The sequence below is a fragment of the Watersipora subatra genome, chromosome 10 (assembly GCF_963576615.1).
Source record: "Watersipora subatra chromosome 10, tzWatSuba1.1, whole genome shotgun sequence".
Taxonomy (NCBI): Eukaryota; Metazoa; Bryozoa; class Gymnolaemata; order Cheilostomatida; family Watersiporidae; genus Watersipora; species Watersipora subatra.
Window position 1 is genome coordinate 33,002,156 of NC_088717.1, and position 18,534 is coordinate 33,020,689.

Here is an 18,534-nt window from a genome sequence, read left to right on the forward strand (position 1 = left end):
TGGACACTGCCCACGTGCTGCTCCAATTTACATAAGCCGAAAACCTATCTGCTTCAAAGAACGCGGTAAGGCGTGCAGCGCTCCTTCTTGTTGGCTGTTATACGAATTATCCACTTCTCTTTTCTAAAAGTAGGTATTCAGCTAGGTCAAAGACGAGCTTTCGAAGGCTGTGTTGATTTTGTTTTTTAAAGTGCCGCGATGCCTTCTGATTTATTTGCCACAATATTTATCGGTAACACATTTTAACTGCTGCTATTGAAGTTATTAATAGTGCAGTTAAATCAAACGGTCGTGTCGTCGCGTGTTTTCATTTGATTATAAATATATCAGTGAAGTATAGGCGCATTCAATTTGTAAAAACGTACACATTCATATAAAAGGGCTGCTTACCTGTATGATTTGACACTCTTCACGCTCTACAACAATGTAATAAAATTTGAGCCTTTGAATGTATATGTGCTAATGATTCAGCCCACTCCTAATAAGCTTTTCGTAAACGCTTGTGCTTTTATAGGAATTGGGCTATTGGCATGCATGAAGTTATTAGTCTGTAAAGTTTTTAATATTATCATTTCACATTTCCAACCTTGAACACATACCTGCCAACTCTCACGCTTTGGGCGTGAGACTCACGCAATCACCCCAAAGAAAAAATGAAAATGCGTGAGTTTTTTGCCCCAATTTCCACAATTTTTTATATACTATCATTGATACATCAATTGCCCCAAAACCAAATCCCACGCATTGCCCCACTCTTGGGTTGGCAGGTCTGCTTGAACATAGCCCGCAAATGAGAATGGTGTAGTTGTAAATACTTTTTATCTTTTCCTTTGTTTTTCTAAAAGACCAGTGTAAACCTTCAAAACATTAAACCCTAAATTTGTGTTTTTCTAACTGAAGGAGTTGACCATGCATGTATCTTTTTGCTTGCATATGCAGCACAATATCTTAAGTAGGTATAAATTAGAGTTTATGGCACATATGTTATTGTTGTTAAACAATCTATAGTTGTGTGCTAGCAATGAAGCCCTGTAGATAGGCTATAGATGCACCAGGTTTGGTTCATATTTTCTCAACAATAATTAAAACATGGCTACATCCACATGTTAGTGTGAGTATAATTTTGGAATGAAATCAATATTTTTGTTAGTGTTAATTTTAGGTCACCTTTGTTTATACCACTGTTTTATTCTTCTGATCTATATCCTTTATATAGACATCTGTATGGAATATATATGTGTTTATATTCCTTAACAAACTTTACTGTTATTTCTTCTAGAATAACTTTGACCTATTATACATCCTGGCAACATTCTGGATTCTACATCTCGCGGTATATTCTTACATGATCTGCTTCTATCTTTCATAGTCTAAAGAAATAAAGTTTTATTGCTTGTACATTAATCAAAAATAAATTGATATTTTGTTTCGCTGTGCTTAAGGTTTATTTTTTCTTCAACCTTGTGACTCTCTGGTTCAAATTGATAATGCTCGGTTTGGTCAAAATTGAACAAGTTTATTGCAGGCATTGGTACATATGCTTTTATTTTGAGATCTAATTGCAAGGGTGATGTAACCATTTTTACAGCTGTGATATGTTATTTCAAATTTGGTTTGTCTGTTGATTATAGTGTCTATAGTGTAATCTGGTAGTTTTCTAAACTATTAGTCATGCTAGGATCTCAAAGGTCTGATGTGACTTCTGTTTCTAGTATGAGATACAGAATATTTGTTTTATTAATAAACTCACATGAAATTCTAGTTTTTGTGACCGGATATGCTATCCAGGACTTGTAGAACTTGCTAAATTGTACAGTTGAATTGAGGAAAGCTACGAATGAAACCAGGAAACATATAAATTTATATTCTTGCTTGAGTTTGTTGACATTCGTGATTGCTGATGATAAAGCTAACAAGCTGACTATACATGTATGTTTTTTCAAGGCTTGCCTATTCACACTTCATCAGCACTGCTTTGCAGTTAATGTTTTTTCAGTTAATGTTTTCTCAACTCAAAGTTAATATTAATTCTGACAAACTTACTATTTACATCAAACAAAGTTGATGGTTGTTTAAGTTAGTTCCTGAAGTCATCAGAAGCTACAAAATAATTTTCAAGAGCAAGGTAGTGGCATAAACGAATTGAGTGAAGATGAGACAGTACAAATGTCACTGTAAAAAGGGTCCGGCGCTTCTTCTAAAAGCAAAAATAATTGGGACGCTACTATTGTTTAGAGAAATATTATATTAGTTGCTTTATCAAACACAGAAGCCAGAAGCAAATTTAAGTTATTTGATCAAAGCTGGTCAGTTGATCTGCATAAAAGGGCTGTTTGTAGGATTGAAGCCAGCATTGGGATATCGTTGACACTAGTAGGCTATGTGCCATGAGAGATTGTCATGTGTCATTGACTTATATGCATAATTATGAAGTAAGATAATCAGGTGCAGTAGTAGTGTGCTTGACTTTGAATTCGAATTTCTGGGTTCGATTCTCGTGTAATGTAGCCTATGTTCCTAACGCTCCTAGCATTAAAGGTTGACTTGCGACAAAATTCACATTGCAGTTATTTAGTACCAAAAGATGCACCATGTCTTACTTTGTTGTGTTGTAGGTGCAAAATATGTGGAAATGTGATTACAAGCTCTTAAAAACTCAAATACAAACAGTTAATTGCCGCCATCACAAAACCGCCATAGATTGGAATCAGTTTATTTTTCTGACGTGGTCAATGCATTTAGTAATTGTTTTGACGCGTGATGTTCTCACGTGAATTGAAAAGCTAATAAAAGGCTCAATATAAAACTTCTGGTAGCACTGGTTTATGACAAACACTACGGGTTCTACAGAAAAGCCCGTATCAAATATAGATGCTTGCTACTTCACAGTTTTGTTTCGGCTTGGTCTAATCGTCTAGTCGTAATCTGATCATGTGACCCATACTTCTTGCCAAACAGCGCGAATAGTTTTTGCAGCATTTTTCGACTATCACAGGTAACCAGCAGGCTCGTCATGTTTATCAGATAATGATATGCACTCCTTTGAGCTGTCCTTTTGAGATATCAGTGCTCAAAGTGACAGCATTACAATGATGATGATGAAATAGACCCGTAAGGACAATATGCATGGTTTGATTGAATGCGTAAAGTATATTTCTGACAATATTTCGACGAATGAGGTTGCATGAAAGTGTAAACAGAAGCCATATTGTTCAGTTACGTCCCATTTGAGCCATTTTAGAAAGATATTCTAATCTATGGCAGTTTTGTGTTGCGGCGATTAACTGTTCATTTTTGAGCTTTTAAGAGCTTGTAATCACATTTCCCCATATTTTGCACCTACCACATAGCAGGGTAAGACATGGTGAATCTTTTGATACCAAATAACTGTAATGGGGATTTTGTTGCAAGTCAACATTTAAGAAAAATGGCTACACGGTTATTTTAGGGACTTACATTGCATAATCTGCTTGGTCCGTTAGAGTCAAACGATTTTGAGGTTTCTCTCTAATCATTTAGGCATTTCTAATTTGTGCATGTTTCCCACCTTTCTTACCTTCCTTGGTTTGCACAATTTTTGAGTGTATTCTCATTGAGTTATCAAGGTTTCAATTGCTGGGGATTGTCTGCAGATTTTCTGGAGATTGCCTGCAGATTTTCTTGCTGTTGAAAGACTATCAGTCGTTACACCATCATAGTACTAGACGTATTTCTTTGTATTTCCCGACAAGTATCTAGTATATATCTAGTATCGTATCTAGTATTGTATCGTATCTAACATCGTATCTAGTATTGTATCGAATATCGTATCAAGTATCATATCTAGTATCGTCTCAAGTATCGTATCTAGCGTCATATCGAGTATCGTATCTAGTATCGTATCGAGTATCGTATCTAGTATCGTATTGAGCATCGTATCAAGTATCGTATCTAGTATTGTATCTAGCATCGTATCTAGCATCGTATCAAGTATTATATTGAGTATCGTATCTAGCATCGTATCGAGTATCGTATCTAGCATCGTATCAAGTATTATATTGAGTATCGTATCTAGCATCGTATCGAATATCGTATCTAGCATCGTATCGAATATCATATCAAGTATCGTATCTAGCATTGTATTTAGCATCGTATCTAGTATATATATATATATATATCTAGTATCGTATCTAGTATTGTATCGAGTATCGTATCTAGTATCGTATTGAGTATCGTATCTAGTATCATATCTAATATTGTATCGAGTATCGTATCTAGTATCGTATCTAGTATATATATATATATATGTATCTAGTATCTTATCTAGTATCGTATCTAGCCGAACATATATATATGTTAGTTCACATCCATGTTGTTTAATATGTAACGCACGGACATGTCTCTAGCACCCTCAAGTAATATTGTAGATGTTTCAACATCTTTGGTTTTTCTAAAGCCCTTGCCTACAATTTGGCTAAACCATTTGTTGCTTTGAAATAGGTTTTGCTTGTTCATCGCTATATTTGGTCATTACATAATCTCGTTTTGACAGGGATGCAAAGTAAAGTTATAAATTGACACCAAACACTATGAATATAGTAACGAATTCATTAAAGTCTACCTTTGGAAAGTTGGTTCTCGCGAGAGGCAAGAAGACTTCTCCGTATTACAAAAAGAAAGCCACCAAACAAATTTCTAAAGCGTTGTGCAATCCCAAGCACCTTCAGCCTCGACCCCGGTGAGTTCAGTTCCTGCCTTCACTGCGCTTCTACTCTTACTCTAAAAGCTTTTCAAATGCTGCTCTCCGGGACACACCAGCTAGTGACTCACACCCAACGTATACATGATAACAGGTCACTTGTAAATTTTAAGGGATTTATGCGAATTACATAAAGTTTTTTTTACCTTGAATGCTGAGTCATCGTGGGTGAACGCTGAGTCATCATGGGTGAACGCTGAGTCATCGAGGGTGAATGCTGAGTCATCGAGGGTGAATGCTGAGTCATCGTGGGTGAACGTTGAGTCATCGAGGCTAAATGATGAGTCATCGAGGCTGAATGATGAGTCATCGAGGGTGAATGCTGAGTCATCGAGGGTGAATGCTGAGTCATCGAGGGTGAATGATGAGTCATCAAGGGTGAATACTGAGTCATCGAGGGTGAATACTGAGTCATCGAGGGTGAATACTGAGTCATCGAGTCTGAATGATGAGTCATCAAGGGTCGATACGCTGTAGGTCACTTTCATTTTTAATGAAATTGTGTGACACTTTTGCTCTTTTGACATTTAAAAACATTGTTTTTAAACTAAAAATGGTATGCAAACATGAATAAATGGTCTTATGTACAAGAGCAGAGTGTTTTTAATTTTAAGGTAGCCCAGTCATTTGCAATTCACTCATTCTGGCATAAGTCAAGTCTCATTCTGGCATTAGTCAAGTGTCTAGGACATGGTAAAAGTAAGTCTGAAAACAAACATGTGATGACAATATTTTATGGGTATTTATCAATTAACGTCTTTTTAACAATACTTGTTGGCCAGAAACGAACAAGAATTTGCTAATTCAACCAGCCACTGTTGGCTAAGTTCTTATTTGCCTCTGTAAAGTAATCCAACTTGACCTGTTATTTAGCAGTGTCAAAAGCCTGGCCAACTAGTTAGGAATATTTTATAATGCATGAATCACTGATGAATTTTGACTCTTTTACTACAGAATTTTTTGTTCATTATTTTTGTTCAATCGGCATTTTTGGTTACATAGCTAGAGTCTCTGTCATAGAGCTTTGATATAAGGTTTTTTAAATCGGCAGAAATTTTCACACAAGAATCAATGCATTTGACTAACAGAAGGCATTTTTTGCACTTTTGTAAAACCGGCTGCCAAAGAAAAATCTTATTGTTTTTGCAGTTTGACCAGTTTTAGTGTAGAGCTCCTTTCTCTAGTATAAATATTAAATATACCATTTTTAGTGGTAACTGAGACCGAATGTGAAAGAATTTCACTTACAGATATGTGTTTCGGTCGCTGTTTACAATGTTTCTATGGGCAGAGCGACATTAACCCGTTTAGATGTTAGAACTCTGCTATAACTTACCTCCAAAATATAGTAGATCTGTAACTAAATATGGATTATGATGCTAAAAAATATCTCTACCATATGATGTATATTGTTTGCAATTAACCTACAGTGATCTTATAATTTGCACTTTGCAATTTTTTGGAGCTTTCAATTTTCATTTCACTATTTTAAATTTAAGGCGTATTTTTATTTTATGAATATATTTAACAATATTGCATAAAAACTCATTGCACTCATTGATATGTATGCTACAGTTTGCAGCCAAAACTAGCTTTTTATGTGCAATAAAAGATTATTTCTGAGCGTCGATCCTTTGTAAGCCGAGTTTAGATAATCGCAATGAGGCTATTAAATGATATGCTATAAACCTGCAGATTTATAAGCTATATGATGATAATCTATCAAATGCTACAAATATATATATTCAAGAACAAGTGACATAAACAGACCATATTAATATTCGGAAACAAAAATTAAAAATTTTGAACCAAAATATTTGCATCATTTGCTCGGCTAGTTGCATTCTGGTTTTTGCTTTCGTTTGGGCCCATTTCATCTGGTGGCTCATCAATACCTTCTGCAGTATCTTCTGGTGGCTCTTCAATACCTTCTACAGTGTCTTCTGGTGGCTCTCTAATACCTTCTACAGTATCTTCTGGTGGCTCTTCAATACCTTCTACAGGGTCTTCTGGTGGCTCTTCAATACCTTCTGCAGTATCTTCTGACCACGTCTTCTTCTGCACTGCTGAACAAGTTAATATTAACGTCCAAACAGTTTTTTAGGAGAGCAAAACTTTTAGGGGAGGCGGGGATGCCAAGAGACACGGGGTGCATTGGGACATAAGAAGGCATTAGAAAATTGATGATAAATTCTGAAATGTTCATCTCATGATTCTAACAAAAGGTGCTTAACATGATACTTCATAATCACCTTGAGTTACACCAATATTGCTACGAAAGGAGCCTATTTGAATCAATAATGTTTGAATCATGTCCCAATGCGCCATTGAAAATACTTTTCGTGCGAATAATGATAAACTTTTAGCCAAGGGACACAGCTTGCGCGCTAAGCGTATTTTAGTTCTCAAAACAAGTTTTAGTCTAGAAATCGTAGTACCAGATTCCATCGTAACTGCTAAACCAGTTATCACATACGTCAAAGTATTAACAAAGTATTAAGACTGCGTTAAACAAGAACTACTATTAGGCTGATACAGTTATTAATTAATTTTATGGAGTTGCTTTAAAAGTTTTAAAGAAAAACTGTAAAGCTCGAATTTGTTAGAATAGGAACGTCGAAACGAACAGCAACCGCAAAAGAATTAATTGTAACCTGATGATCTCTCACAGCACACTAGACTGCCAGAGTCTTAGTATATGTATATAATAGGACCCTGGCATAATATATATATAGTCCCACGACCAAACGCGAGCGAAGTGATTGTTTGGGAGCTTTATGATAAATGCATATGTACACACAGCTCTCGAAAATTATTCATCAACACCGTCGCAAACCCTTGTACCGAAATCTCATCAACAAATTTAACCATTTTTCAACCAATTTTTTATCATTAAATGTGATAATGATACAAAACACATATAAACCTATTTAAATATGTTACCAAGTCTTTGAAATTTGTAGACAATATCCCAAACCTTACCCATCTGATCGGATAATACATAACTAGACAGATTATTTTGGCCTAAAATCGCTATTAAAACCTGACAAGCTTCTTTTAATCGAAATTTAGACCGGCCAATGAAACACCGATAAAGCCGTGCGACAGAGAGTAGAACCATTAAGTCGTGCGTATTTCACGAGAAAATCGTGCACATTTCACCAGTTTGGCATTGTCCAATTGCCGAAGGTTTCTAATATCTTTCCGTTTTTAATATCTTGCAAAAATGTTTAATTATAAAAATAATTATTCGATTTTATAAAATTGTTATAAGATTTAATTATAAGAATAATCATTCAAATTCATTTATCCGAATGTTTCCGTAGTAAACGTAGACCGTGTGAGGCGTAGACCGGTTTACAGGTACAGAATTGTGGTACACAGTTTATCAGCCTATGTTTTTTTGTCCAATTACCGAAGGTTTCATTAAATTGTTTAGAACATTAGCCAAAATTCTTTACATCTTAAGTACAAGCTAGGGCCGAACTGCATTGCCCTTTTATCATGAGAAAAAACTTTTATTTCCTCCAATTTGCAGAAAACTTCCAGGCGTGTGAATGCCGATGCTCGCTTTCTGTTACAGATCGCTATCACAACCATTCAACACAACCAACTCAAACTGTGTATATTACACAACAGCTTGCCATTTTACTTCTAATATTGCATTTCTCCTATTGCAGGGGAGAGATATAAACATATAATCTTTTCCTTTCATTATTGCTGTTTGTTGTACATAATAACACCCACACCCAGTACATTACAGCTACCATTGCAGTTATCCTATTGCACTGCAGTGCCATTTGACTGATAATATTGCATTTATCCTATTGCAGGGGAGAGATATAAACATATAATATTTTCCTTTCATTATTGCTGTTTGTTGTACATACATGTAATAAGACCACGTACATTACAGCTACCATTGCAGCTACGATTGCAGTTATCCTATTGCACTGCAGTGCCATTTGACTACTAATATTGCATTTCTCAACCAGCAGTACCCTTTCTTTGTTACAATACCATTTTGGTCGTGGGCTGTATGACAGGGGAATTTCTAGTATATATATATATATATATATATGTATATATATAATAGATAAGTTGTCAGGCCTACTGCTAACAGCACTCTACGCTCTAAAAAGTGCGGAGTGTTATAACTAACTAGATTGTGGAATAGGTTAATTTTACTTATCTTTGTTCCAGATTGATGTTTTATTCTGGGGTCACGACAGGTCTGTTTCGTGCTGGTGCACTCTTCAGGTGACTTGTGTTGAATGGCGGGTGGAGTTGCCTCTCCTGATGTTGTTGGTGGTGTCTGTAGCTCCGCCTCTGCCTGGATCGTATTGGCTGAGTAGGTATTTCTTGGAGTGTCTGCATGTATTGTTTATTTCATTTCTTTTGTTTAAGGTGGCTGTTTCTGGCCTGCAAATGATGTAATATTTTTCACTAAGGCACAGATGACATTTCTTTGTTTGGTTTGAATAAGGTCTAGCTTTCTGCATAATTTTCCATTTAATCCTGTAGCTTGCATTGTCATTCTTAAGTTTTCAGATGTGTTTACTAAGTTCTGTGCTGTTTTGCTTGTCACTGTGTGTGAAAGAGGCTGTGTGGTTTCTAAATCTGGATTTGAAGTCGGTTGTGCATAGTCCTATGTAGGTGCTCTCGGTGCCCGTATCTTCTCTAGTCACTATGGCCTGGTATATTATGTTTGTGGTTAAGCAGTTTCCATCTAGTGGGCAGTTGTTCCTTACTCTACAATTGCAGGCCCTGTTTGTAGTTGTGCTCTGCTGGCTGCTCAGCAGGCGTCTGTTGTGTGAATCTATGTGCTGTTTCATGTTCGGCATGCAAGAGTAGCTGAGTTTTAGTGTGTGTCTGTTAAATACTTTGTGCAGTGAATGGGTAGGCGGGAAGCATGTATCTATAATGTTTATAAATTTTCTGCCTATATTTGTCTGTACGTCGGCGTTAAAAGGGGGGTTGTACCATGTTACGGGTCGCTTACGCTGTCTCTTGTTAGTCGCTGGTTGGGTCGGGATGTGTTTATATTTAAGTGTGTGGTTATAACCACTGTCATTGAGTGCTTTTTGGTAAGGGGGTGCTGCTTTGCTAAATTCATGCTCATTACTGGACAGTGTAGTTAGTCGCAAATTAATGTTGTGTGGTAGATTTTTTATTACAGTAGGTGGGTGGTTACTGTTTTTGTGGACATAGAGTGTTGTATTGCTAGGTTTGGCATAGGGTGAGTAAGTGTTTGCATTAAGGTTAAAGGTTACGTCAAGGAAATTTACAGACTTTTTATTAGCTTCGATGGTTAATTTCAGTTTGTGCTGGTTAAATATTTTGCATATCAGTTTCTTGAGTCGTTCAATATTTTGTGGGCAGGCTGTACTGATGGCTAGTCCATCGTCTCTGTATAGTCCTATAGTCCACCACCAACAACATCAGGAGAGGCAACTCCACCCGCCATTCAACACAAGTCACCTGAAGAGTGCACCAGCACGAAACAGACCTGTCGTGACCCCAGAATAAAACATCAATCTGGAACAAAGATAAGTAAAATTAACCTATTCCACACTCTAGTTAGTTATGTATATATATACATATATATGTATATATATATAATATATTAACATATATGTATGTATAGATATAAATATATATGTATGTATATATATAATAATATATCATTAATATAATATAATTAATATATCATTTAGCGCGTGAAATCGGGAAAAGGGTGTATACATTACATAGTAAGAGCTATAAATCGTAGAAGCCTTTGTAAACCCGTGGTTAGACAGTTGGATTACCAGCCTGCTACTGCAATCTTCGCCAGTTCAAATCAAGCAGATTGTGAGTTTTTAATTCCAAAATTTGTATAGCTATAGCCGGACATACCAAAGGACATACACACAGAAGACGAACTTGTAGATTTATATATGAATTTGAATTGCTAAAATATTCCTGAGTGGAATCTACATTTATTGTCATCACAATACAGTTTTGTATATAAACAAGTCAGCATGGTTATTCATGAAGCATGTTTCCTACCGTGTTGTAGGAAAGCTGAAGTCGGTATTGCTAGGGGTGGGGCTGGCGCCTACCCATCACGTTATCAGTGTGTGGAAGAGGAAAAGCTGAGGCTGTTGGGTACTCAGTATAAATATGACCTTTATAGCATCTTCCAATCAGGTCGTTATGGCAGTGAGTTGGCCGCAATAGTATTTGCAAAGGTAATTTATCTTATGGGTTAAAGCATTGTCATGACATTGGGTACTTAAACGTCGACTTGCAACAAAATTCACATTACAGTTATTTGGTATCAAAAGATTCACCATGTCTTACCCTGCTATGTGGTAGGTGCAAAATATGGAGAAATGTGATTACAAGCTCTTAAAAGCTCAAACACGAACAGTTAATTGCCGCCATCACGGAAACTCCGTAGGTTGGAATCAGTTTATTTCTCTGACGTAGTCAAACCATTTGGTTATTGTTTTGACAAGTGATGTTAATACGTAAAATAAAAGGCTCAATATAAAATGTCTTGTAGCACTAGTTAATGGCAAACACTTCGGGGTTTATCATAAGGCCCTTATCAAATATAGATGCTCGCTACTTTACAGTTTTGTTCCGGCTTGGTCTAATCATCTAGTCGTAATCTGATCATGTGACCCATACTTCTTGCCAAACAGCATGAATAATTCCTGCAGCATTTTTCGACTGTCACAGGTGACCAACAGACTCGTCATGACGATCAGAGGATGATATGCACTTCTTCGAGCAAAGGTTGAAAACTTAAGCGAGTTTTTACAGTAGGTTTTGAGATATCAGTGCTCAAAATGACAGCATTACAATGATGATGAAATAGACGCGTAAGGACAATAGACATGGTTTTATTAAATGCGAAAAGTATATTTGTGAAAATATTTCGACGAATAAGGTTGCATGAAAGTGTAAACAGAAGCTATCTCGTTCATCTACGTCCCATCTGAGCCATTTTGGAAAGGGATTTATTCTACGGCGTTTTCGTGATGGCTGCGATTAATTGTTCGTTTTTGGGCTTTTAGGAGCTTTTCATCGCATTTCCACATATTTTGCTCCTAAAACACAGCAGATTAAGACTTGATGAATTTTTGATACTAAATAACTGTAATATGAATTTTGGTGCAAGTCAACCTTTAAGTAATTAAATGATCAAGACTCGAAAGTTTGTATTGATATTTGTATATAAATATGATAGACTAGTATACAGTAGTAAATATAATAGACTAGTACACAGTAGTAAATATAACAGACTAGTACACAGTAGTAAATATGATATACTAGTACACAGTAGTAAGTATGATAGACTAGTACACAGTAGTAAATATGATATACTAGTACACAGTAGTAAGTATGATAGACTAGTATACAGTAGTAAGTATGATATACTAGTATACAGTAGTAAATATGATAGACTAGTATACAGTAGTAAGTATGATAGACTAGTATACAGTACTAAATATGATAGACTAGTATACAGTAGTAAGTATGATATACTAGTATACAGTAGTAAATATGATAGACTAGTACATTCAGTAATGGAAGCTTTGAGAACAGAACACATCAAAAAAAGTGTTTACAACTAGGTAACGTGTCAAATCTTTTGCAAACTATTTTTCGAAAATCAAACTAAGTCCACCTGAAGAACCACAGGTGTCCTTTAGCGGGATATTGCCGAAGCCAAGACCGGGCCGTAGTCTACACACACAAAAAAAAACAACAAAGGTCCACGTAGTTATGAGCAAAAACAAAAGTATCCACCCAAATATCTCACCAATCCGATGAGCAGCACACATAAAAACTGAACCAATTGACAGAGCCACCCATCATGTCAAAATATTCCAAGTTTCAAGTCATGTCTTGCACAACTCACCCTATGGTTTGTCAAAACTTGTCCCAAAGTCCCTATTAATTTGAGACTGTCCAATATCTGTTTTAGAAATGGTCGCCGCTAGCCTAGCGTCCTGATTCAACATCTTAGTAACTATCGGGGCATTGCTGAGTGCTCCTGATCTTTTTGAGTCCCTCTTAAGTTTTGTTTACAATAGTGTTAATCCGATTTTGCTTGGTCCTTGCATGCTTACGAGAGACTCAAAAAGATCGGGAGCACTCAGCAATGCCCCGATAGTTACTAAGATGTGGAATCAGGACGCTAGGCTAGCGGCGACCGTTTCTAAAACAGATATTGGACAGTCTCAAATTAATAGGGACTTTGGGACAAGTTTTGACAAACCATAAGGTGAGTTGTGCAAGACATGACTTGAAACTTGGAATATTTTGACATGATGGGTGGCTCTGTCGATTGGTTTAGTTTTTGTGTGCACTGCTCATTGGATTGGTGAGATATTTGGGTGGATACTTTTGTTTTTGCTCATAACTACGTGGACCTTTGTTGTTTTTTGTGTGCGTAGACTATGGCCCGGCTTCGGCAATATTCCGCTAAAGGACACCTGTGTTAAGAACTCAAATTTAACAAAGCTAGTTACAGTTGACCCCTGACCCCAGTTAACGCTGACCGATTAGTGGCCTTCACAGGCGCATGAGTTTTCCTGCCAGACGGTTGTACTGTAATTTTCATTTGTTATTATTACTGTTATTATTATATTGTAGCCTATTACAGGTATAACCATATTTAACTCTCTCATGTATACTGTATATGCTTATTGTACCATATTGTAACTTACGAGTATGTGTGCAGCAAACCACAGTCAAACCTTGATTTATGATCACTTCTAACTTTTTTGACATACTAAGTAGAATTTTAACAAATATTTGTCATTATATACCAAGTAATTTTTAACATATGGCAACCTACCAAGCTAACATAGGAAGAGAATAAATTCATATATATATATATATATATATATATATATATACAAGTTTGGTTGTATTACCTTTGTTGTCATTTATATTTGTAGCATCAGAAATGTGTGTAGCCTCAATAGTATGTGTTACAGCTGTTCTGAAAGTTTTGTGTTGTGCAAATGTAATCTGTTGTGCCAGACGCCATGACTTTCAGTTAGTATTCTCGCTATTTACATACAACGTTTAGACCTGGCTACACGCATGCAATAACTATTCATTCTCCACGCTTATGCAATATTCTCCCGATAGCTTCACAAGGGAAATTGCTACTACCTCAAATGTTGGTAATTCACTAGTATTTAGGTCATTGCTATAAATAAATTCTTTATTTGTTATTTAATTCCATAATTCTAACTTCGGAAGTTTTTCTTATTTAGAGTGATTTTATCAATGCTTTGCGTTGTCAACCGGTTCTCAATCAGTATGGACGTGCACTTGTCCCTGTCTAGTATTTGTGACTAGACAAGTACCTGTTGCAGCTGACAATCGCCGCTGATGGACGGGAGCTATTGGTTTACTGGCAGCAGTCTGGCGACAAAAAGAAAGATGCATCTATGGCGGAAAAGTTACATCTTGTTACGGATCTTGTTCAGTGAGTCAGCTGAATTCTCGTAGGCTCATGAACTAACAAGCTCTATATTCAATAGTTTGATGTGCAGACAATCCTTGTTTGTTCAGACTAATACAGCTCGAGCCGTGCCCGGATATTGCAGACGTCCAGACGTTTGAAATTGAGTATCAGGCTGTACGTTAAACAGCCTATATTGTCCTCCCCACATACTCCCAGGCTACAATATGATACTATATGCATATACAGTATACATGAGAGACTAAAATATGCTTATACTTACAATAGGGTACAGTATAATATTAATAACGGTAATAATAACAATTTAAAATTTCCACCCAAATTGTCCGATCAGATACTCCTTCGCCCATGATAGCCACGGATCAGGCAAAGTTGTCATTCTTCGGACAGACATGGCAGCATCGGATAAATGTTTGGACCTAGGGAGTCGTCCGGGCAATTAAAATACTGGAAAAGTAAAATCCGAAGAAACGGGGACTGACTGTAATTAGCTTTTTTAAATTTGTATTCTTCAGGTGCTCCTAGCTTCGCTAGCCAGACACATGACATACCGTAGATTGGGGATGTTCGTAACTCATCAAAACCAAAGTTGGGTTTATGATTAACTTGTTACTCTAACTCTCGAGAGCATTTATCTAGCAGCGCTTTGTGCTCGCTCTTAAAATCCTCAGGTTGGCTGTTTCTCTTATCACTCACTAGTACCCCAGGTGTAATAACTATGCATACAATTATTCAGAAAACTAGTACGTTGTCGATTTGTACAGTTGTTAGAATGTCGGTCTACTTTGCTGATAGTCCCGACTTCGAGTCCTACACGATGTAATATATTGTCCCAGCCTCGATCAGTGCCTCCGGATCATCAGACACAGTTCTTATTACAGTAAACGTTGCTCTTCCTGCTAATAATCATTCTGTATTTTAGTGAGTATAAATAGCCAGTCGTCTTACCATTCTAGCTCATGGGTCTAACAGTGTGCATAGTGATGACATAGAGGAGCAGATGGCTGCGAATATGCTCATGGTGAAGACATTAACTCCTCTCTGATTCGCTACATTTTGGCCCCCTCAAATCGCAAGCTTTTATTTTTTACACTTTCTATATTGACCAATAAAATTATGATTCTAGGTCATAGGTCGCCGTCATCTTTTAGAACGATTATTTTGTAGTTAGCAGTGTTTTAAGGCTTCTCTTATAGTAGGCAGGTAGACATACTCCTTGTCTTGATACTCTATAACACAGTGTATGATAAATGGAGACGGGGACATGCTGTTAATCTACCTATATATAGATATATATCTTATATTACACTATGTTACATTATATTTATTATAGCATACTTTACTGTACATTTAATGTATTTAGTGCTCTCTTTTGTTTTTCTCTATAAACTATTATTAATAAACGTCATATATATACATCAAAACCTTAGTTTAAATGTCTATTTAAGGTTTAAATTTATTTAATTTAAACCTTAAATAGACGCCACGATAGGAAAAGGGTAAGAAAATACGGCCCACTTTTTAATTGAATGTCCCCTCCATTTGGTCACCACTGTGACAATCTTTGATGTTTACGAACCTGTAAAAGTGATTAGTAGAAAAGTGTTCACAAAATGGTACTAATAATGACTCGGTCGCATCCATAGCAACAATTAGTTTTTTGTGTGTGGTTTTTGTAGTGGTTGCCATAGCTTTAGTGACGATGTACAAGAGAAGACCAATCGTTACAAACATCAGATCTTCACTCTGATTTGAAGCCACCAAAGTCTAAATACGTTCCATTGTCTACAGATTTGTCCATAATGTGGTATACGTCTTACCTTAAGACTTTGAAGCATTTCGAGGAACAATAAGAATACTCTTCAGGAACACCGTACAACGTAATAGCAGTCGTTGTTTTGGCCTATCGAAGTCCGTTTTCCAACTTCGAAGCTTTACCAATTTTTATTTTAAACTTTGATACGATACTATCAAAATAATAAATAACTGTAACCAGCTAATGTTTTTTATTCAAAGTAGTCAGTCCTTTGTTTAGTTCAGTCGGATACTTTTGTCTGAGACTATGAACACATTTTAGAAAAAATGCTAAACTGCATTCATGTCGCTCCCCCGAAGGAGTGGAAAATATAGGTGACATTAGCATCAGTTTGCCTGTAAAGGAGTAAATCTATTTTCTCAACATCTCGACGAGCTAGTGCAAATGTACACCTCCACCCTACGTATAGGCGTCATCTTGAATAATACGCCATTATGGAGGAAGAGCTGGAAATCGTAGCCCCATGACATTCAGATCCAAGTTTTACGGTGTATCTATTAGCAAAAGAAAGATTTTCAGCTGACAAGTATATAAACAGTATGTACACACTTGGGATAAACAAGAGCTGGATATTTGGTGTTAGCTAATACTATGTTATATTAGATGTATAAAATTATTTTTGTCTCTAATACTTTGAAAATTTCAAGGCTTCAATTAGCTATATGACCACAATAGGATCTCTTTGATTTCGAACATTCATTCTTCTCTGTTTATCATTCACAGGTCAGACTTTGAAGAACTGCATGACAAGGTGGACTTGCCACAGCTGAAGTTTGAGGGCCAGGTGAATGCTGACCAGTGCTCAGAGGAACTTATGCAATACCTGGATGTAGGGGAAGCTGACAACTCTGAAGGTCAGCATTTTCTACTTGGGTTTTATGGGGTATGTGCATTGGGTGGCTGATTTACTATTGGGTTTATGGGGTATGTGCATTGGGTGGCTGATTTACTATTGGGTTTTATTGGGTATGTGCATTGGGTGGCTGATTTACTATTGGGTTTTATGGGGTATGTGCATTGGGTGGCTGATTTACTATTGGGTTTTATGGGGTATGTGCATTGGGTGGCTGATTTACCATTGGGTTTTATTGGGTATGTGCATTGGGTGGCTGATTTACTATTGGGTCTTATGGGGTATCTGCATTGGGTGGCTGATTTACTATTGGGTTTTATGGGGTATGTGCATTGGGTGGCTGATTTACTATTGGGTTTTATGGGGCATGTGCATTGGATGGCTGATTTACTATTGGGATTATGGGATATGTGCATTGGGTGGCTGATTTACTATTGGGTTTTATGGGGTATGTGCATTGGGTGGCTGTGCAATGCAAGTGTTATGGGCATCTGGATATAATTGGTTCACTATTTGATGTTGTTACTGGTGCCTAGATATGGTTGGTTCACTATTTGGTGTGTTTACTGGTGTTTGGATGTGGTTGGTTCATTATTTGGTGCGGTTACTGGTGTCTAGATATTTTGGTTCATTATTTGGTATGGTTAGTATTCTTTGGGTGGAGTTGGTTTGGGTAAAATCCCATGCAATGCTTCATATGGCTACCAGATTTCAGCTGAGCATCAGCCTGATGCACCAACCTTTTTGAAGTGTTTCACTTTTTTTCAGTACTAGCTATCATCAACTGGCTGTATGACTTGACATTTTTAATTAAACCATAGATTATTGAAATGCATAGAGTTATCATGTGTTTGTTTGTAGAGGATTTCTCATCTCGACTGCCTCCCCTCGTGTTTGTCCAAGATGTCTATGGTCTCGACCGATCTGCCATACTTGCTCGCCTCCAAACTGCTCCTTCTTCTAAGTCTTTTTTCGGAGCCGATGAGCATCTCCTGACCTCCGAGACTGATGTATGATTTCTTCCTAATTGTCGGTCTGAATAACTGTGGTGTTGGTGTGAACTACCACCCGTATATATGCCTGCGAGGTGCGCAGGAAATATGTCATTCATGGGCGTATGCAAGACGCTTTGCCTCGTTGCTGAAACACCCATGAGGAACCTGACACTTGACTCAGATTTTATCGGTACAGGCTATCAAGTACAGGCACCTGATATTCACATTAGTAATAGTAGGTAGCTAGCTGCGTGTACACCATAGAGTTGGTGTAACTGTTGTTTTAGTCATGCTATGATGAGCTTAAAAATTCAGTTATCATAAGTTTTGGTGTTATGATTCTAATTTCGAGAAAATACACATCTATTAAAGTAGGTCATATCCATTGGTCTATGCTACAGCTCTGACGATCCACCGACTGTTACCTATGTAGTAAATATTTAACAAATACCCTAGGATACTTATGTATTCGCCTCATCTAACTTTTGCGGTGTCATCCTCTCGCGAAAATTTCATATGCGAAACTAGACTATCATAACGAAAGAGCGAAAACGCGAAATTAAATAGCTTTGTTCATTAATAGTCCAAGAAACAAATGGCAGCAAGCGATCAAATTGCATTTTCGATCTTGCCCGC

The 18,534-nt window shown here is 36.9% G+C and overlaps 1 protein-coding gene across 1 annotated transcript; it reads left to right on the forward strand.

The window, feature by feature from the left end:
* Positions 1-139: 139 nt before the first annotated feature.
* On the forward strand, positions 140-18,319 carry LOC137406427 (uncharacterized). The gene is made up of 7 exons (XM_068093010.1): positions 140-232; positions 1,280-1,333; positions 4,532-4,717; positions 10,800-10,971; positions 14,125-14,237; positions 16,774-16,904; positions 17,765-18,319. The coding sequence occupies exons 3-7, from the start codon at positions 4,569-4,571 to the stop codon at positions 17,917-17,919; spliced, it is 720 nt and encodes a 239-aa protein (XP_067949111.1). The 5' UTR covers positions 140-232; positions 1,280-1,333; positions 4,532-4,568; the 3' UTR covers positions 17,920-18,319.
* The last annotated feature ends 215 nt before the right edge of the window (positions 18,320-18,534 follow it).